We start from the raw sequence: 19,622 nt of genomic DNA on the forward strand, positions 1-19,622 counted from the left end.
AGTTGTTCTGCAAATGAGTGCACATTTCTTATGGTCTCAGGGAGCTATGGGGCTAGGCTGTACTGAAGCATCTCTTGTTTGGTCTGTCTTTCTCTTTCTCACCATTTCCTCTGTGATCCAGCTGATGCTGAAAACCTGGCAGCTCCCCAGGTTCTCCCTGTGTTTTTCATCCTCACCCACAATCTGTAAACTCCACAATGAAACATTAGTCATACTGCCACTAGGAGGAACAACTGCAAAGATGGATCTCTGGGGAAAGAAAAATGAAGGGAGGCATATAAGCACTGCACCTGCTTTAAGGAAGCCTGAATTGAAACTCAGAAATGGCACACCTCCCATTCAAAGTTCATACAGATCAGTGGTGGCCACATAAATTGCTTTTAATGCAGTGCAGTATCTCTGCTTACTGATAAAAATAAATGTCCTTCCATACTGAAAATACTTCATTAGCATACTTTAATGGCAAGTGATGCAAAATTACATCAACTTTGGTCGTACAGATCTATACCTACTAACAGAAAAAAATCCAGAAGCTATTGAGTATTAGGGATCTTGAAGGAAATGTTTTATTTAGGTTCATGATTCTAAGGGTCTGCGTAAACATAAATGCATTAGGTGGAACCCTATACTAAGCTGCACTGCTGCAAAGCTAAAAAATGTGAGGACAAAATTAAAGGAGTTGGGGTAATAGTTTCTTTACTACTAAGCTGATTGCTTCCTTCTTTACTGTGATGATGGTGAGACACTGGGCCAGGTTGCCCAGAGAAGTTGTAGATGCCCCATCCCTGGAAGTGTTCAAGGCCAGGCTGGATGGGGCTTTGAGCAACCTGCTGTAGTGGAAGGTATCCCTGACCATGGCAGTGGGCTTGGAACTAGGTGAGCTTTAAGGACCCTTCCAACCCAAACCATTCTATGATTCTATGATATCCAAACAAGCATTTTCTAAAACTAAGAGCAGTTTTAGGAGTTGGGCCTAAGAAGATATGAATGCTTCCTTTTTAGGTTGAGTTCAGACTGTAGAGGTTACTCAGTTAATGATCTTAAAAAACCCAAAACACAACAACAACAACCAAGTGCAGTTCTACACACTGACCTTCTCTGCCTCCACAAGGCTTGTATGGCTTTTCTCATTAGATTTGTTCACTCTTTGCTAACTTTCCTAGAACACCAAAAGCTATTTTCATATTAAAAATACATCATCTCTCTGAAGAAGCTTGCTGCTTCCCTTTTCTGTTCTCATGTACTCTTCCTTGTACCAGATGTATACAGGGGACACCCAACACAATGCTCTTAAAATCTCAGGGTTAAATGTATTTATTTCTTAACAAAGAAGCAATAGGATCAGCATATAGTAATTGGATCATGAATCTCAGATTTGATATAAGGTTACATGAAAGCCAAGGCAAACTGGAGAATGCCCATCATGGATATTGTGTGGAGAAAGCAATGGGTGAAATTAACTGGAAGTATGCAACCGTCTTTACCTATAGCATTCTTCTCTTCGAAAATTTATGGGAAGAATTTTGCTTACAATATTCATTGCAAACTACTTCCGAAAGAATTTTTTTCTGGGATGTTCCAGAATGGGATCAGGTGAGATTTACCCAGTGAATCCTTGAATCCTCCGTGTCTCTTGAAACAAGAATTTTGAAACTGCCTTTGTCTTGATCCTCCCTACTTCTGAAGTCCCAGTCCCCATGTGCAGCTACAGACTGAGCTGCAGTTGTGTCGCCTCCATGAGTGTGGGAGGAACGGTATGAATGTCACCTCTGTAGAATGTGTGAGAAGTGATAGACAAGCTAGTATATGGCACTGCCATAGATGCTTTCTGGAGCCTTCCTGTAAAGTACAAGTGTTCTGAGGACTAATATAATTCTATATAATTGTTACTAAATTAACCACAAGAACAAATAAAAATCCCAGGTCTCGTTCTTAAATGTACTACTTCCTAAGAAAAAAAAAAAGGGGGGTGGGGGGGTGGGACACCCCAAACCAAATAAACAAAAACAACAACAGCAAGAACATGCAAGGTATTTTCTAAAGTCAACGCTACAAGGAAAATATTAGTTCTTACTTCTTAGGTTGTTAAAATAAATAGCTGGAAGGCAGGTGGTTTGAAGTCACATTTGGTAGTAGTAGAGCATTAAATATGGTGCAGGACTGCTGCATTCAAGAATGTTGTTCTTAGTTGCAAATCACTGATGCCTCTACATTAATGACTTTAATGTAGAAGCATGCAACTGCCTCTGGAATAAAGGTGCTGGAACTAGAATAAAGGTGTTAAAACTGCAGCAAACATACACCTGGATCCTGTCAGCCTAGTTTATTTTTGCTTTGTTCTCTTGTACTGTACTTTTAAGTTATCTCAGATGGACACTAAACTACACATAAAAATGGTGAAGAAAATTCTTTAGAGTGCTTTACAAAGAATTGATTGTGCTCTAGTGCCAATCTTGAGCTCTATTACCTTCCTGGATTTCAGTAGGTAGGGAATGGTGCTTTACTAACTTGAGCATGGGCCAGCATTGTATTTTAAAGGCTTAGTAGAACAAAGTTTTAAGAAAAGATATAAAGAAGTTTGCTGTCCCAGAGCCTCATCCTTGGAGTAACAAAGGTCATTGCTAATCACTTTAATAAACCATGAAGTAGCAGTTTTGTACTAAGGCATCATTCCAAAAAGTGGCTTCTGTTCAGCGTTTCACTCCAGGGCACCAGACACTGTAGTGTAATCCATGAGTTGATTTATGGACCTCAGAGGGGGAGTCCTTAAAAAACAATGCTAATCTGTGAGCCACTGAGTGAGCAAATGGGAAATGCTGAAGCTACATCATTTCTTCTTTCTCTGGGATGTGAAACCCTTACTCAGTGCATCTTTGAGGATTTACACTTCTGGCCTCTCCTCTGAAGGTCTCTTTTCTTTCAAAACACTGCTAGAAAGATTCAGAAAGCTGAATCACCAAAAAGACAAAGGCATTGAAACTTGGTCCCATAATTTCAGTTCTTGGGTAATGTCATACTCTGCCTTTCAGTCTAGACTGTAGAATTCTGGCTGTGTAGGGGGACCCACACAATGTCTCTGTAACACATGGGAGACCTGTGCATCCGGAAGTAGATCTTATTAAAAGAAAAGAGGGGGGGGGGGGGGGGGGGGGAAAGGTAAACCAAAACCAAACACAAACCAGACAAATTCTTACTTGCACAGGCCATTGCTTTTTTTTAGGGGACATGGCTACTTCTCTTGAAAAAGCAGCAAGAGCCCAAACTGCCAGATTTGTGAGATGAACAGAGATATAGTTTATGGAATAAACCAACAGCCATTTGGGCTGAGGAATACGTAGTGCTGCAGATCCTGAAAGACCCTGCATGTGAGACATGTTTTACCTTGATCTGCTTACAGTGTCTACATTGACTATTCCTGAGTCTGCTGAGAAGTAGGACTTTAAATGTTCAGGGAACTCCACCAAAGAAATCCTGGGCTCGTTTAGGTATCTCAGAAGTAGCACAAGAATGAGGATAAGCCACATTTTGAAATAATGTCTGACTTAGACACTTCTGTTTTTTGACCCAGTCCAAAGCTCAGACTCCATTTCTGTCTTAAAAGAGAGAGGGAGTGCACTGTAATTGCATAAGTATGAGCTATCCAGACAGTGTAAGTGAAATAATGTGTAAGAAATAAGCAGCTTTTTATCCAGCTGAAAAATTCAAAACTGATCATGAATACTTCCCTGCTGAAATAGGAAAAGGCTTTGCAGCTGTGCTAAGTTATGCCTGAGATAGCAATTTTCTGCATGTATTCTGGCAGTGATTACTATCTTAGCGATACTCCCAGCTGAGATAAAAAAATTGTTGGAGGAAATTATGATGATGATGACAACAGAGTTACCTCCAAACTCAACATGACATGGAGTTGGGACAGGTACAAAATAGATAAGAGACGTAAAGAATCCAAACATCTTTAACAATGTCCTCAGCTATTATCAAGTATTAATCTACTTTTTAACAAGCAAGCAAGTACTTCAGCTTTTACTGATGTTCTTTTTACTTGTACCATATTAAATAGATATTGTGCGATTTACCTTAACATGATATTCAGATCAATTACATTGTTCATGCAAGTTTGAAAAGTATAGGAGAATTGTTTGAGTTGGTGTTCTATTACAAGAAGGTGAGAATCAGTAGACGTAAAAGAGCTACAGAACCTGTGGAATCTTGCTCTGTAACTTAAAATAGCTTGCATGATGAGGAAGAAAGTTTTTTTTTCTGTACATCTGTCGTGCATTTTGACCTACTAAGTTACAGCTGTTCTGTGTCTGCTACAAGTAGCCCCAGGGAAACTACACTAGACTTCAGGTGCGGTGTAGTTCAGCTGGTGCCAGGACACTTCTTGGTCTTTCCGATTCCGCATTTTTCTGAAGTTAGATAATGGAAAGCAAGATATGGAAGTGAAGTTACTGGTCCATCAGATTTTAGTGAGTGATCTATCAACCAATCCATTTTAATTAATTTGCTATGTTTTACTGCTCTACACAGTAAAGACTGAGGAAATCAGTGTCATTTCCCATACATGCACAGGAGCAAACACACACTGACATTGAGTTTATAGCGACATTTATTTGAAGTCTCACCCTTCAGTAGGATAATAAACTGAAACCAACAATGTACTTAAATTCAGCTAAGAATAAAGTCACAGTTGTAATCATATGTGTGCATATGTGTATGTGTGCCTATGGAAAACTCTGGTATAAGAAGACAATATCAAATGCATTTGAAAATTAGATTGTTTGCAGGAAAGAATGAAATTACCTTGCTTGAAAGAGCAAGCTGACGCATTCTAATGGTCTCTCACATGCCTTGCACGATAAACATTTAGCTTATCTTTTCAAGAACAATAAAATTTCATGTACTACTGCTCGACATAAGAATTATTTTTACATATCTCCATGCCACTGACTCTCATTTTCTCATCAATTTTTCACCAGCTTCACTCTGATGTTGATAAAGGAGATGGTTCCATCAAATACATCTTGTCAGGCGAAGGGGCAAGTTCCATTTTCATTATTGATGAGAACACGGGGGATATTCATGCTACAAAGAGGCTGGATCGAGAAGAGCAGGCCTACTACACACTCCGAGCACAAGCGTTAGATAGGCTGACTAATAAACCTGTGGAACCAGAATCTGAGTTCGTCATTAAGATTCAGGACATCAATGACAATGAGCCAAAATTTCTGGATGGTCCTTACACTGCTGGAGTTCCTGAGATGTCTCCTGTGGGTAAGTGCAAAATACACTGTTGGTGTTGCGGGAAATTTGTTCCTATTGCCTTTTTAAAAATTTCATTATTTTTTTCTGTATCACACTAAGCTATTTAATTATCTATGAGGCACCTGCAACAGATATTTCAAGATTTAACTGGAAATAGCATGCTAGATTAAGTATTTACCCTTTCAAAAAATGTGAAACTCAAAGAGCTATGCAGGGATTCAGATAAGCATTTTATGGTGTATTTCTCATTCCAGTGCCCAGGGACTTTTGTTTTATAATTCTCATTAACAATAATAAGTTTCATACCTATGCTACAGCACTCAGAGGTGGTAATTTATCATTTTGTTCAGATAAAGTCTGTTCTTAAAAAACTCTTCACATTCCTGCAATTGCAGAGCATACTTTTTGGGGTAAGTGTTGCTTATATTAGTAACAGTTTACTGTGTATCTTTTCTAATACCGAAATCCAGCTCTCTGGGAAATATATACAAGCAGCAGGGACTGGGGTACAACTTGAGAGAGTTTCAAAATTCCCGTGGAATCAGAGAATGGCTTTTAGAGCCTTCAGACCCTCTGTTGGAAAACAAGAAATGCTAATTTTTCCTAAGTTTGAGTTAGGGAAGAATTTCAACATCAAATCCACTCTCTCTTCATTTTAAACAGACCAAATGCTCATCTGCGGTCAGGCGCCACTGTTCTTTTCAAAGCTGACTGATCCAAACCAGATAGGACTTTGCCCCAGAGACTTTTTGGTAAATTTTGCTTTAACTTGAAATTATAAATGCAAGCATGAAGCTAAAAAAAGAAAAGTTAATCTACTTCAATGGAAATTTGTGTATGGGAAGTCTCACTTCAGGTTAAGAGAGTTATATGGTGAATGAAATTAGAATTCTCTTTGCTTGATTGATTTTAAGTCATAATAAAATTTGATACTCTTATAGCAAGACTGCCTATATAGCATTTGTTATAGTTTCCTTAATACCATCTCTTGTGGTTTTGGATGTTAAACAATACCTCTAAATTAGAGCTAGAGAGAGAAAAAGAATCTTCCCTACCTAAATACCCTGCAGCAATCATTAGTCAACATTGCTTTTATATTTGAAACTCAGCTAAGAAGCCAAGAGTAGATAAGTAAAACATTGCTAATGAGTTTTCTATTTATTTATTTTACTAAGCAGTGAGAATAGACACTATTTCTCATTTGATACTTAGCACTTATTCATTGTCACTTGAACATTATGTGGATGGCTGAAAAGGCAATAGTAGCCTTGGAAAGAAAGATGGGCACCACAGCTTTTGAGGTGTATCGGGGAAGAGGTGAAGTTGTTATGCAGTGCTGAGAACTTTTTACTGCTGTGCTTTTGAAAAACGGAGATAACCAAATAATCTCAGACTATGAAACCTAAATATTCAACACTTCAAAGATATGTTCTGCAAAAAGTATATATATTTTTAATTGTTGTTTTAGTTTAGAATCAAATTATTTAAGTGAACTGTAGCATGTAGCAATTATTAGATTATTGCACTTTTGTCTTGTGCCCTGAAGAGCAGTATTTCCACATTTCCCTTTCTTAGGGAAAGACAATTACTTCTGTCTTGTCCTTTGCTGGCATATTGACATATGGGCAACAACTACAGACCTAGGTAGACGTACATACATACACAAACCCATGGCTCTACCCCTCACCCATGCTCCATTTCTTCCAAAAATATATTGGAAATCAAGCTGTGGGGAGTGCACAGTCTGCAGTGGAGAACATAAGGCTCATTTTTAAATGAGCTTCTTTTGCATGTTGAATCTTTAACACATAAATGACTGAAGGATATTCTCTCCCTTACAGACCACACAGCACCAAATATACATTCAACTTAGCTGGAATGTTATGTAAAATTATTAACTGAGACTTGTGCACTCTCTGGGATTTGGATCTACTAAGGGCAGTTTCATCTTCATGAGCCTCCTGAAACTCTGCATTTTAAATATCTTCATGGGTACTATCACAGAACTACTGAATACTGCATTTTTAATGATTTAAGGATTACCATGTAATGCCTGTGTGGCACTTGTCTTACATGGTCACATCCTTTCATAGTTTATTCATATAGCACAATTTTTAACTAATCACGTAGAGCATTCATGAAATATTAAGGAGAAACAAAGTATCTCTCTCCTATTTTGCTTAAAATTATATCCGTGACAAGGATTTTTAATTGGATATTAAACAAAATGAAAGAGATCACAGGATTATAAACTTAAATTAACTACAAAGCTAGGAGAACTATAACCTTTAACCTAAAGGGTGGTTATTCAAGTATAATTATTCTGTATTTTATTTGACAAATATTTTAGGGCATTATCTAAGGCTAATTGAAGTCAATATTTTCTGTTATTTGAAATGACTTCGGGTCAGGTTCAAATTATATTTGGGTCAGGCCCAATTATATTGATTATCCTGGATAGGGTAAATATCTTGATGGCTTGTAATCTATTCATAGCAAGAACTTCAAAGATATGGCTATTCTGAAAATCATAGGGCTTTTTTTTAAAAAAAGAAAAGTACATCTTTTACTTAAAAAATCTAGAAGTGTTTTATTTCAAACAAACAGATTGCAAATTATAATTAAAAGAATATTAAAAGAGTGTTCCTGTAATGTTGAGCAAAAAAATAGCTTATGTGAGATACTGATCTGTTTGGCTTATAGCTGAGGGAACTGGGGATAAAAATCTAATACCCAACATAGTTTCGGTTTTGCTTAATCTTTACTCTCCAGACATATCAACAGCTTTGCTGCTACCCAGCACAACAAATATATTTCTTGCCACATTTGTTATTTCTGATTGATATGGACAGAAATATTTGACTTTTATATCAAAGGGACCCCCCCCAAAAAAAAACCCCAAACAAAACCAAAAAAACCCAACAAACAAACAACAAACCAACCAAAACAAAACCAAAAGCTTTATATCAAACTCAAATCTTTGGTAAAATTGGATAGGAGATTTTGAAAGCCTGAATGAAGGGACAGTGTCTCTCTCCAGTCGCAAGCCCCTTCTTCTTCACTTTATTGGACCTTGCTGCTGGGCTGAGACTGGTCAGGCTTTGTCCCTAAGTTGATGAGGCTGTAGGAGGAGAGGGAGGAGGTGAAGAGGGCAGAAACTGCCTCTCCCTCTTCACACTCCTGGAGCGGAAAGACAGCATTGCTGCATCAGCTCTGGGTGAGGGATGGTGGCAGAAGCACAGAAACACCAGATGTTATGGAGCAGAACCAGACTGGGTTGTTGCATGTAAGGATCAAGCAGGTGTTAGGGATAACTTAATAGTAAAGGTGTTTAATATTTCTAATAGCAGTTAATATCACATAGAAAAGTAATGCCATCATGGAATTTTGTGTATTACACATATTACACATCATTAATTGGTATCAGTCAATGCCTTTAATAACTGGCTGCCATTAGAGGTCTATTTTTATTTTTTAATATGGCTACAATTCAATTGATAAGGACTTGTCCAGTTTCAATAATAAGCATTTGTTCATCTAGTTTTAGAAACCGGTTTTCCCTTAAATGATCAGCAATTTAGGAACAGAAGTCACATAAACATTTCTTAGACAAGTTTGTTTAAAAACTTCAGTAAAATACCACACGTTACTGGCAAGCTTTTTAAAAGGGTCTGTGCAGAAGTTTCTAGAACAATTAACTCAGAGATTTAAAAAAGACCCCTTTGAAGGATCTCCAACTCAAAATAAACTTCAGCAACCAGTTTACCTTTATACGACCCTGTCACAGAAAAGGTTGATCTCTCCAACATGTCAAAAACATTGCTGAATCTCGACTTGGTTAAATTGAAATACAAATAATGCTTTAAATTCAAGGTCCTCTCTGCAAAAAATCCTCCCTTGCTTTTGCCTTAATATCAGAACTTAAATAGGTCAAGTTCTCAGATTACTGTGATTCTGTAATATTTACCAATATATATTAAAGGTTAGGTTAAAAATGGCAGCTTAAACATTCTGGAAAAAAACCCAAAAATCTATGTCAGCCATACAAAATTCAGTGTCTTGTTAGGCAGTATCAATAAAGAAAAATGTGTAACAACCTTTCATAAGCAGCGGGCATTTTCCCTCAGTAATTGCTGCAATTGCTGAAAAGTTTATGAAGTTGCTACATGCTGAATTATTTTTAATGAACTGATATTCAAGCTTTGTTACAAAGACATGATTTTAGAGAAAAATAATTGTAGAGGAATCCATATCTGAGAGGGAAAGACACTTTTTTTAGCAAATAGCCCCTATTTATTTTTTCCCCGTATCAGGCACACAAACCGTAATTTTTAAAGTTGTAGTTGTGAAGCTACAAGTTATAACAAGTCACTAATGAAAGTTTGGGATAGGGTTAATGTTCTGTTTACATCTGCAGTCTAGGGCTCTGAACAATACTGCCATAAACAAGATTTACTGGGACACTCATTTTGTTGGATGGACTGAAGGTGGGGTGCCGTTTATTGACTGTCTTATGTTACCTGTATGGACACGTGTGACAGGTGACCACCTGTGTCATTAGGTAGGGCAAAGTGTTCAGGAGTAAAAGGAAGACTTAATTTCAGTGCAGCAACACAGTCTCCTCTTGTAGGATGATGTACTTGGAACTACAATACAACTACCCATTCTTCCTCAACCTATGAGTTTCTTGACTGTCCCCGAGTATCCACAGAGCTATACTGGTTACTTGTCTTTTTTTTTAAAGGAAAATAAGCATATAAATTGGACATCAGTCCATTGCAAGAAAAATTAGGACAGCTTTGCGTTGCAATGAACGTCCTCTAAAGGAATTTCTGTTCTTCAAGAGAAACCTGCTTCCTCTAGGAAAATCTCTGGAAATTGTCACATACTGATCTTTCCATGCATTATTTTTCCTTGGAACTATTTCCTGCACATAGGACTTTTCACACAGTTAACACACCTTATGTTAGCTTGCATATTCTTTTTTTTAAAAAAAATATATTATGCAGAAATCTCTCTCATCATTGGACTTCTGTAAACTCAAAGTTTTTTCTGTGCAACTGGTAAAGAATGACAATAGCAGTGGTTTTAAAACATCTTACCCCAATCAGGGTTGAGAGAAATTAATTAGCACAAAGGGACCACAAAAGTATCATCGTTGCTGATTATACTCAAGTGGGATGAGTGCAGAAAGATTTGGTGTTAGAATTTAGAATTTCTACCTAAGGAAAATAACCCAACAAACTCTAGAGGATCTATGTGTTTTAGGAAACAACCAATTCGATTTAGATAATCTCACCGGTTTGTTTGCTACATCAACAGTTTTTTACAGCACACAAGCACTTCTAAGTTTGCAGGATTTCCAAAATGTCTGTGTTGAGGTTGTAGAGCCTGTAGTTTCTTTGATCTTGTATTGGTACAGAGTCCTTGAAAACGGCAAGAGCAAGGAGCAAAGATGTAACTGTGTGTGAGTTGTATAAGCACTTTTGCCAATATTTGCAGACAGTGTAAGCTTCATTGGAGGGCTTAGGGACTTTGTAAATGTGGTAAGCCTGGCTTTCACAAAGAACACAGGATGTCAAATAGTCATTATGGTACCCTTGTACTCAAAAGCTGGAGAAACTGGCAAGTTTAAAATAGGTCCCTGTATGAAATTACATTACAGAGTAATCTGTAAAATCAGTTTGACATACTGAATAAAAGCTCTTAGCTACTGGTGAACAGAAAATTGATGTATTTGAAGTCCCATAACTGATAAATTACTTGATGGATTAACTACCAATTTTCTTTTTAAACTTTCCATCTACTTAATAGTTGCATGTGAAATTTCAGGTTGAGAATAACCTTTTCCCTGTCCAAAAATATTAGACAGTCCACAAGAGAGAAAAATTGCATTTAAAATAGCGTTGCAATCATAATACTTTGTCATGGATACTTTAGGAGGAGAGATCAGGAACATGGTTTAGCTAGGCCATAACTTAAGTGAATAGTTATCTTATGAATGATCATTTATTGTCAGAATTCATTCAAGCAGCTTCCATCCTTTGTCATCTGTACCATTTTATGGGAGGCTGCACTAAATCCTCTCTCTCTCCAAACCTTCAGCCTTGTCCGAGGACCCATTTATGATCCTCTACTTAACTGAGACTTGAGAAGCTGAGGAAAATGGATGGGGGGCATACTATATCAGACATGAAGAATTTCAGAACTTTCTTCCTGTCCATTTCCTGAAAAAATCCAAACAAAACTGACAAGGATACAATTTATGTTAAGTTCACCCTGGACAGTTGTTATTGAAGTTTGTTAAAAAAAAGTAATTTCTAGACATGCTGCTCTCATTTTTGCATGTCAAAAATAGGTTCATTTGGAAAATTAACTCTCTTTAACAAATTTTTTTCTCTAATTTTGTGTCTAAATCCAGTTTATGAAGGAATCTGATCCTCTGTTGAAGACCTTGACTGGGCATCTGCCAAATTGCTGCAGTATTAATTCACAGCCTAACCTCCAAATGCATCCCTAGGGTGTTGAATGCAAAGTCTCAATGTTCCAGACAATCTGCCACTGAGAAAAAAATAATCCTTTCCAGCTATCAAGGGGTGGTGACCATGGCCAAGGCCTTGGCTCTCAAGTGTTCCTTTATTCTGCTTTCAGCATACATCATGGAAGCTGTTGTACAGAACAAAACAAATGGGAACTGATGTAGAGAACATAATGAAAAGGAGCTTGATGCAGAATGAGATCCTTACAAAATATGCCCTTCTTGCTGGCCAGTTGACATTTCCATTTCTTAGTCCTATCAACACAGAGACATTTCTTGCTCAAGAAATGTTTATGCAGCAGATTATTACCATAACTGATATTAAAGTATTGTAGATTATTGAAGGAAATGCATACTTTTGAAAAGGAATTTAGAGGCATCTCTCACCAGTTTTTTTCTGAGCTGAAACAGAATCTCTTCAGCCATTACTTTATACAAGGGTAAATAATTTTATAGATTAAAATTAATTGTATGTATGTGTGTTCAGTTCTCAAAATATATAATACTTGGATATGTATGTATATTTGAATCTCTGACTTCTCATTACAATTTTAACATGCAGACTTCTCTCCAAAGGGAAACTATTACTGTATTTCAACCTTAAGCATACTACAGACATCACCATAATTTAGGAATTGTTGTTTGCATACCCTCCACCAACAAAAGGCAGAGCTAGAGAAAGGCAGCTACTGAGGGAGGTGGTTTTCATTGCTGTGAGTCAAAGGCTGAAGCTATTTGGGAGGACGGAACTCCATAATAACGAATACTCCTGGTTTACAAAGAGGACCTTATACTCAAAGTTGAATAAAAATGGAATGATGAAAAGTTGTGAAAAAGCCACCTCACACTGTTCCAGATACATATTGGCGTAGCATATTGAATAAGTGTAGTTCAGATTTTTGGATCTTTTATGTACAATAGTCCCTTAAACATTTTGCAGGTACCTCTGTGGTTCAAGTGACAGCCACTGATGCAGATGATCCTACTTACGGCAACAGTGCTCGAGTGGTTTACAGCATATTGCAAGGACAACCTTACTTTTCTGTGGAGCCAAAAACAGGTAACTTTCCATAAACTCTTTGCAGTAATGCTGAGAAAACAGAAAATGTGCATTAAACTTGATAGGAACTTACTAATGTGGTGTCTTGGTTAATTGAATACATTTGGATTTTGTTGATCTTTTGATCTCTTATTCCTCATAGTAGATTATGAAAACCACATATCTCAGCTATGTGATAAGCAGACAGTGCTACAATGGAAATTTTTATCTTCTTGTCAATCTACCAGCTCCCTGGTCTTCTGCCTGTTGCCATCTTTCTGATCAATGAAAATTTCAAGATGTTGTGAACAAGTTTTCTTTGCAGATGTTTGTTTTAGAAATATCTAAGTGTCAGATGGCCAGATTTCCTTAAGTATAGATTTATGGCATGATCAGCTCTCCATTCTACTCTTCAAACTGGTTTTGTTGTGGGTAATGTATCTTTTCTTTATTAGTTTGAAGAAGAAAGCACTGTACTTCCTATCTTTAGCTAAAATTTTGCTGCCACTTTCAAAACAAATTACTAGTGGAGCTTTTTGTTACTGTTTTCATGAAATTTTGTGAATATTTTAAGCCACAACAAGATGCAACCTTTAATCCTATGTCAGTTCAATAAACATTACCCATTCTACTGTATTATTCCAGAGAGCAAGAAAATAGGTTCTCACTCTGCTCAGTTTGAGTCAGTGCCTGAACCATCACTTTACACCAACACGGAAAGTAATAATAATCTTAATTTCAGAGGTGGACAAGTTGAGACAAAAGAGAAACAACCTATTTACTCTATTTATTGTAAATAATCTGTGATGTGAATCAGACCTGTATCCCAATGCTATGACCAAAAGGTCACACTCTATTTAACATCTAAATTTGCCGAAATAAGTACTATAATTATCTTCATATTGCAACAGGTCCATCCTCATCAGGGATATATAGCACTTTCTTTCACCCTCCAATGAGCATGATTTATAGTGGTTTTACCTCTGTGTCTCTCTCTCCATGTGTTTGTATGTACAATATATATTGTCATAATGACTGCAGAAAGCCCTTGAACTATAATGTGGTAGTTTCTGCTAAATCAAAACCTTGAGGGACTCCGACTAAAATGTTTGCATACATTTCCAGTTTGATGTGATGATAGTCATATTTTCTGTGTGCATGATAATTAGCTTCCAAATGATTAGTTAACATTGTCTGCAATTCAACAATGATAGAAAAACAAGCAGGCCAGAAAAAGCAATGTGGAAACAATAATGTTATGAAAATTGTATATTAATTGTATTTTAACATGTCTTGTAAAACAGGTGAAATAGTGCCAGACAGTCTGTTTGTGAAATAAATGTTTCAACCCAGAGATGATTAATAGCAAGTCCCACATTCATAAGGGAAGAAAGAAATAAAACTCTAACTAAACATTCAACAAATATCAGATGAAGAGATATGTGTCCCAATGTGCCTCTTCTTTATTTAGTTTGTTTATGTTTCCTTTGCTGCTGACACTAAGTGCTGGTGGAGTAAACAGCTGCCTCTCTGGAAATCAGAGTTAGTAGCTGTACTGCATACTGAGCATGAAATATTCATAAAGTCGTCAAGTTTTGAGAAGGCATATTTATTTTCTGAACTACATCAACAGAACTGAAAGAATAAAAGATGGAGCTTTCTTCCAGTTTTCATTTCAATTAATTACAAATTGTATGCAGATCATCAAATAGACATAACAAAACCTACTTCAGATATTATAGTATTTCCATCAATAAATCAAAAATCTCTTAATTACACTAATGCTTTAGAAGTTTGTGTTGTTAAAGCAAATATATTGTAAAATAAGATAATTTCATATAGATGCAGAGTGTGGCAATATTAGTATAACAATATTAGTAAGAGTTAATGTGGTGAATGACTATTCAAGACATTTTCAAATTATTCAAATGAATCTTGCCCTTGGAATCTTAAAAATTAATACAGAATATTCTGACCATCCTAGCTCTAAAATAGTGGGAAATTAAACACAGAAGATGACATCGTCCAGAGAAGGGAGTACTACCCAAGTTATTTTGAGGTCTGTAGTTCAGGGAGAAGATTTGGAAAACACAGTCATGCATGGCATTATCCAAAGAATCTAGTACTAAGTAAAAACTTAGTGGGTGGGGTTTGGAGACTACTTAAAAGAAGCTTGTAGGAAGTCAGTTCAGTTTGTAGTAAAAAACTATGATATTGTTGTTGAAATTAATTAATTCCTCTCTTGTTGCAATCATGGATCTAGCACTACCTCTTAAAGGTAAACTGAGGTTTCACAGTAGCTTATTTGCCTGTGCAACCTTTGACACAGCTTGTCTCACTGCAGGTGTTATCAAGACTGCCCTTCCGAACATGGATAGAGAAGCCAAGGACCAGTACCTGCTAGTTATTCAAGCAAAGGACATGGTCGGGCAGAATGGTGGATTATCAGGGACTACATCTGTAACTGTCACCCTGACTGATGTTAATGACAACCCACCCCGCTTTCCAAGACGTAAGTTACTTTACAAAAATATGACTTGTAATATTTTTCTAAACATTGTCTTTACATGTCATGCTATTTATAAACAAAACACGATCAGCTTCCGTGTTAAGTACTTTAAGAATCACTGTCAGCAAGGTTGTTTATCTTTATTTTACATTGGAAGAATTGTTTTTCTTTACCTAATGTTTCAGGTCAGTTGAAGTGGTGAATCAGGTGCATTTATTAATGTATTTTACTTCCTCTCTGTGGAGAAAAAGACAAAAAATGGTATAACTTAATAGATATTTAGCTTTTGCCAGGTTGACTTCAGGATGCATAGTTCTTTAACTTGACTCTGTAACCTTCATATTCCTTTGGCATTTTAGCAGAATTTCTCTTATAAAGTATTTCCTAAGGAGTTAATCACAGAAGAGTTGGAAAGTCATCTTCCCTCCATTTACTTTCTTTGACCAAGGTAGCTCTCATTCTAACCAAAGAAAGGAGTACACAGTTGTATACTCAAACCTGAAGAGCTCAGTTTATTACTAGCATTCTGTCTGGGGTGCTTTTTTCTTAAAATAAAATAAAATAAAATAAAATAAAATAAAATAAAATAAAATAAAATAAAATAAAATAAAATAAAATAAAATAAAACAATCCTTGCTAAGTAGAATTAAAGTAATTGAAGAATATAATCACATCTACTCCAGCCTCACCTTCAATGATATAAAAATTGACCTGTACATAATATATTTCGTGTTATTTCAAGCCACTGACTGCTTAAAATAATAATAGAATAACTGAAGTTATTTTTGAAGGTGAGGGTGTTATTGGCTACCGACTGCACTCAGATACCCTTTTGACAGCATATATATAATTTTCTTCTTGAATGAAAAAGCTGGAAATTTCAAGAATGCAGATGATGCACTTACTGTTAAAGAAATTAATATATATCAGTTTGTAGTCATATTCAGATTGCAAAACGCCTGATCAAGATATACAGCTATAAAATAATAAGAGTTTATATTGATATTATTTGACTTGCCTTTTTTCCTCTTCTGTGGAAAACAAAGTAAAAACTTGTTGAATTCCAACATGTGTTGGAATTCTGTAGGAGGCATTCATCTCACGATTTGCACTTAAGTTTTGAAGTTCTCTCATCATAGGAAGAAATTATGCCTGTAGTACTTAGAGTCCATCACAAGGAAAACAGCAAAAAAACCCCCAAGAATTCTATTTTAAACTGAAGAATATATTCTGGTAGCCTGAGTAAAATATTCAAGTGCATGATTTAAAGGAAAGTAGATTTTAAGAAGTTTAGATTTTTTTTAGCCTACAGTCCCAGAAGACTCTGAATTAATCAGATTTTTGAATTTCACAGGATCGTATCAATATAATGTCCCAGAGTCTTTGCCGGTGGCTTCTGTGGTGGCCAGAATAAAAGCTGCAGATGCAGATGTAGGACCTAATGCAGAAATGGAGTATAAGATTGTGGATGGTGATGGTTTGGGAGTGTTCAAAATTTCTGTTGACAAAGACACCCAGGAGGGAATCATAACAATTCAGAAGGTAAGTCTGATTTTTCTCACTGATTCTGTCTGGATCTATGCAAGATAAGAGCAGGTAATGGAGAGTATGAACTTTTGTTTCTAAGAGTCTTCTCTACTGTAAAAGCAGATCCATTGGCATATTTCATGGCATATTTCATCTTGATTTCATTGTGTACGTGTGTGTGTGATCTTAAGCTTTTTAATGACTTACAATTATTGTGTGGGGATTTTGGCAATAGCTATATTGTTTTCATGAGTTTTTTTAAAAGCTCCTGCACATACAAGTTCAGATAGGAATCTAAGCTTTAATCTCATTTTTCCTTGTATTAAAAAGAAAATGTGAAAAGGTATCTTACAGTAAAAATTTAAGCCCCAAATACAAAATGGATCCCAAATGTAAAAAAAATTAAATATCTAATTGTCTTTGGCTGAAGTTGTTCTATTCAAAAGGCACATATTACTAATGTTAAGATTATGCAGCAGCAAGATTAGTTGTTTTACAAGGTAATGTTATAAAAAAATTGAGAAGATGGAAATAATTAAAGAAATATTTTTTTTTCTTACTAGCTTTCTATATGTACAGTTAGAAAGCTAACACCTTAAAACAGAAAAAAACCATGTTTATAAAAATGTTAAAACTCAACATTCTAACCTTGCTGCAGCACATTTTGGACCATCCTTTTACAAAATAAAAGCCTGTTGAAATATTTTGCAAGAAAATTTAAATTTGGAGAACAGGAAAAAACTCCAACACCTTAAGACAGAAGAATGTCCTCTCATATAATTTCATACTCTTAATGTGTGAATTCTTGGTAATGACCGTACTGAATCAATAGCCCTAACTCTGCTAATCAATTTAATACTTACTAAAATGTGGAACTGACTTGGTGTTTTAGAACATATGTAAATATGTTCCTGAACAAGGACCTATGTTTGTAGTTAATATTATTCCATAGAAGATTTTTCTTCTCTATATACTTTTTAATCTCTGTAAACTTTACATACCAGGTGTGGAAATTGTTTGCTTTGGGTGTTTGGGTTTGTTTTTTTTTTTTCCTTCCTCTGGTGCATCAGTTCCTTTCTAAAGCAATATAAAACTTCAGTAACATTTCTCCTTTGAAAGAAGTCAATACTGCAGGATGTTGCAAAGCAATGGGCTAATTCAGATGCCCTGAACACCTGCTGAGAGCTGGTAAGCTTCCATAGATGTCACATTAAATGGAGAATGTTTAGCACCCTTGAAATATCAGGCTCTAATATGTGTAATATGAATCATCTTTTTTCAAAGGAAGAACATCTATCTTAGGCTTCTTGCAAACTGTGCTAATTTCTGCTTAGCACGTTTGAAATACAAGTGATGAAAAGTTAGTCTCTTTGTTCAACAGCCAACTTCATCAAAGCTCCTTCAGTTTGCTTATTTAAGGTTTTTGAGCAAAGATTTGGAAGAAATATGCCTATCGTAGAGGCAGAGAATTTGCCAGTGTCGCAGCGAGCAACACTGAATCAGCTGGGGGCTTCAGCAATCTAATTTGAGAACTAATGTGTTCATTTGAATTTTTAGTATGCTCTTGTAGTCATGGTGTTTGTTCCTGGAATATTCTGATTCCGGTATTGTACAGTGGAAAAAACAATTGCCATTTATTATTTCTGTAATCACATTAGCTAGGGAGGTGAACTGGACTTCCTAAAAAGTGCTCTATGAAATAGCTATTGGACCACGTTAAAAAGGTTACAAAATTTTGACCTGATGAAATGCTCCAATTTGCTCATAATTTTTAAAGCTAGATGCTGCTGTATTTTGACAGAAGGACTCACACTTTTTCTCTGCAGTGTTAGAACTTTTCTCTAATTTTCCTGTTGTTGCTGAATATCCTCTGCCACACCCAAAGGTGAGTGCTAATGCTGAGGGGCACCTGGCAGACCTCTGGATGCCCTTAGTTCTTCATTTGGAGTCCAGGGAACTTAGTGCCTTGCCCAAAGCTGAGATATCCTTCCTGCCAACCCTGTAGAGGACATTGGCTGGGAGGGAAGAAAGTAAGTGAAGAGCTCAAGCACAGTGGCTAACAGACAACTGCACCTTGTTCTTCGCTGGAGAACAAGTACATAGAAGACCGTTAATGACAGTAAACGCAGGTTAAAAGGGTGTCAAGGAGTCAGGCAGAGATTATCCCTGGATGATAATGTGTGCTTGTTAGAGGGGAATCAGGGAAGAAATTAAATCTGCAGCCTGGAATCTGCCTACATATTTTACTATCCAGCACATGACATTCCGTACGCTTCTGAGGGCAGTCAGCTCTCTCCTTTTCATGCCCCTGAAACCAGCTGAGGCACTGAGAAACAGCTCAGCCTCCAAATGCATGCCCATCATTTTAAACTTGTGTGTATTTGTATGCTGAGATGACATGTCTGTGTACACATCAAGCAGTAAAATGCCAAGGCAAAGACTTCTGAAAAGGCACGCTTTGGTTCTAAATGCAAATGCATACTTTAGCTTTGCATACTTTTGCTGCAGTCCTACATACAAATCAGCAGGCTGGCCATGAAATTCACTGCCAGTATTTCTGAGCAGTTGAAGGCACTGCTCCTTTTTTTTTGTGTGCTGACTGTTGTGGAGAAATTTTGGCACCTGGTTGTCGGAGTTCCACACACAAACTGAGGATTTTACATTCTGTTTTCAGAAGGATAACTGTTTTGAGACGATTTGAAAAGTTTACTTCCTCACTAAATCTAAGACTTTTTTTTTAACAC

The 19,622-nt window shown here is 36.5% G+C and overlaps 1 protein-coding gene across 2 annotated transcripts in view; it reads left to right on the top strand.

Annotated features, from left to right (window-relative positions):
• The window catches only part of LOC130146679 (cadherin-7), an 83,764-nt gene that overhangs the window by 35,467 nt on the left and 28,675 nt on the right, over nt 1–19,622 (top strand). For both annotated transcript variants that reach the window (XM_056333084.1, XM_056333083.1), the window contains exons 3-6: nt 4,980–5,274; nt 12,744–12,863; nt 15,187–15,354; nt 16,706–16,893. In XM_056333084.1, coding sequence (XP_056189059.1) covers nt 4,980–5,274; nt 12,744–12,863; nt 15,187–15,354; nt 16,706–16,893 — 771 coding nt within the window. The remainder of the gene's footprint in view (nt 1–4,979; nt 5,275–12,743; nt 12,864–15,186; nt 15,355–16,705; nt 16,894–19,622) is intronic.

This window comes from Falco biarmicus, chromosome 3, assembly GCF_023638135.1.
Source record: "Falco biarmicus isolate bFalBia1 chromosome 3, bFalBia1.pri, whole genome shotgun sequence".
Lineage (NCBI taxonomy): Eukaryota > Metazoa > Chordata > Aves > Falconiformes > Falconidae > Falco > Falco biarmicus.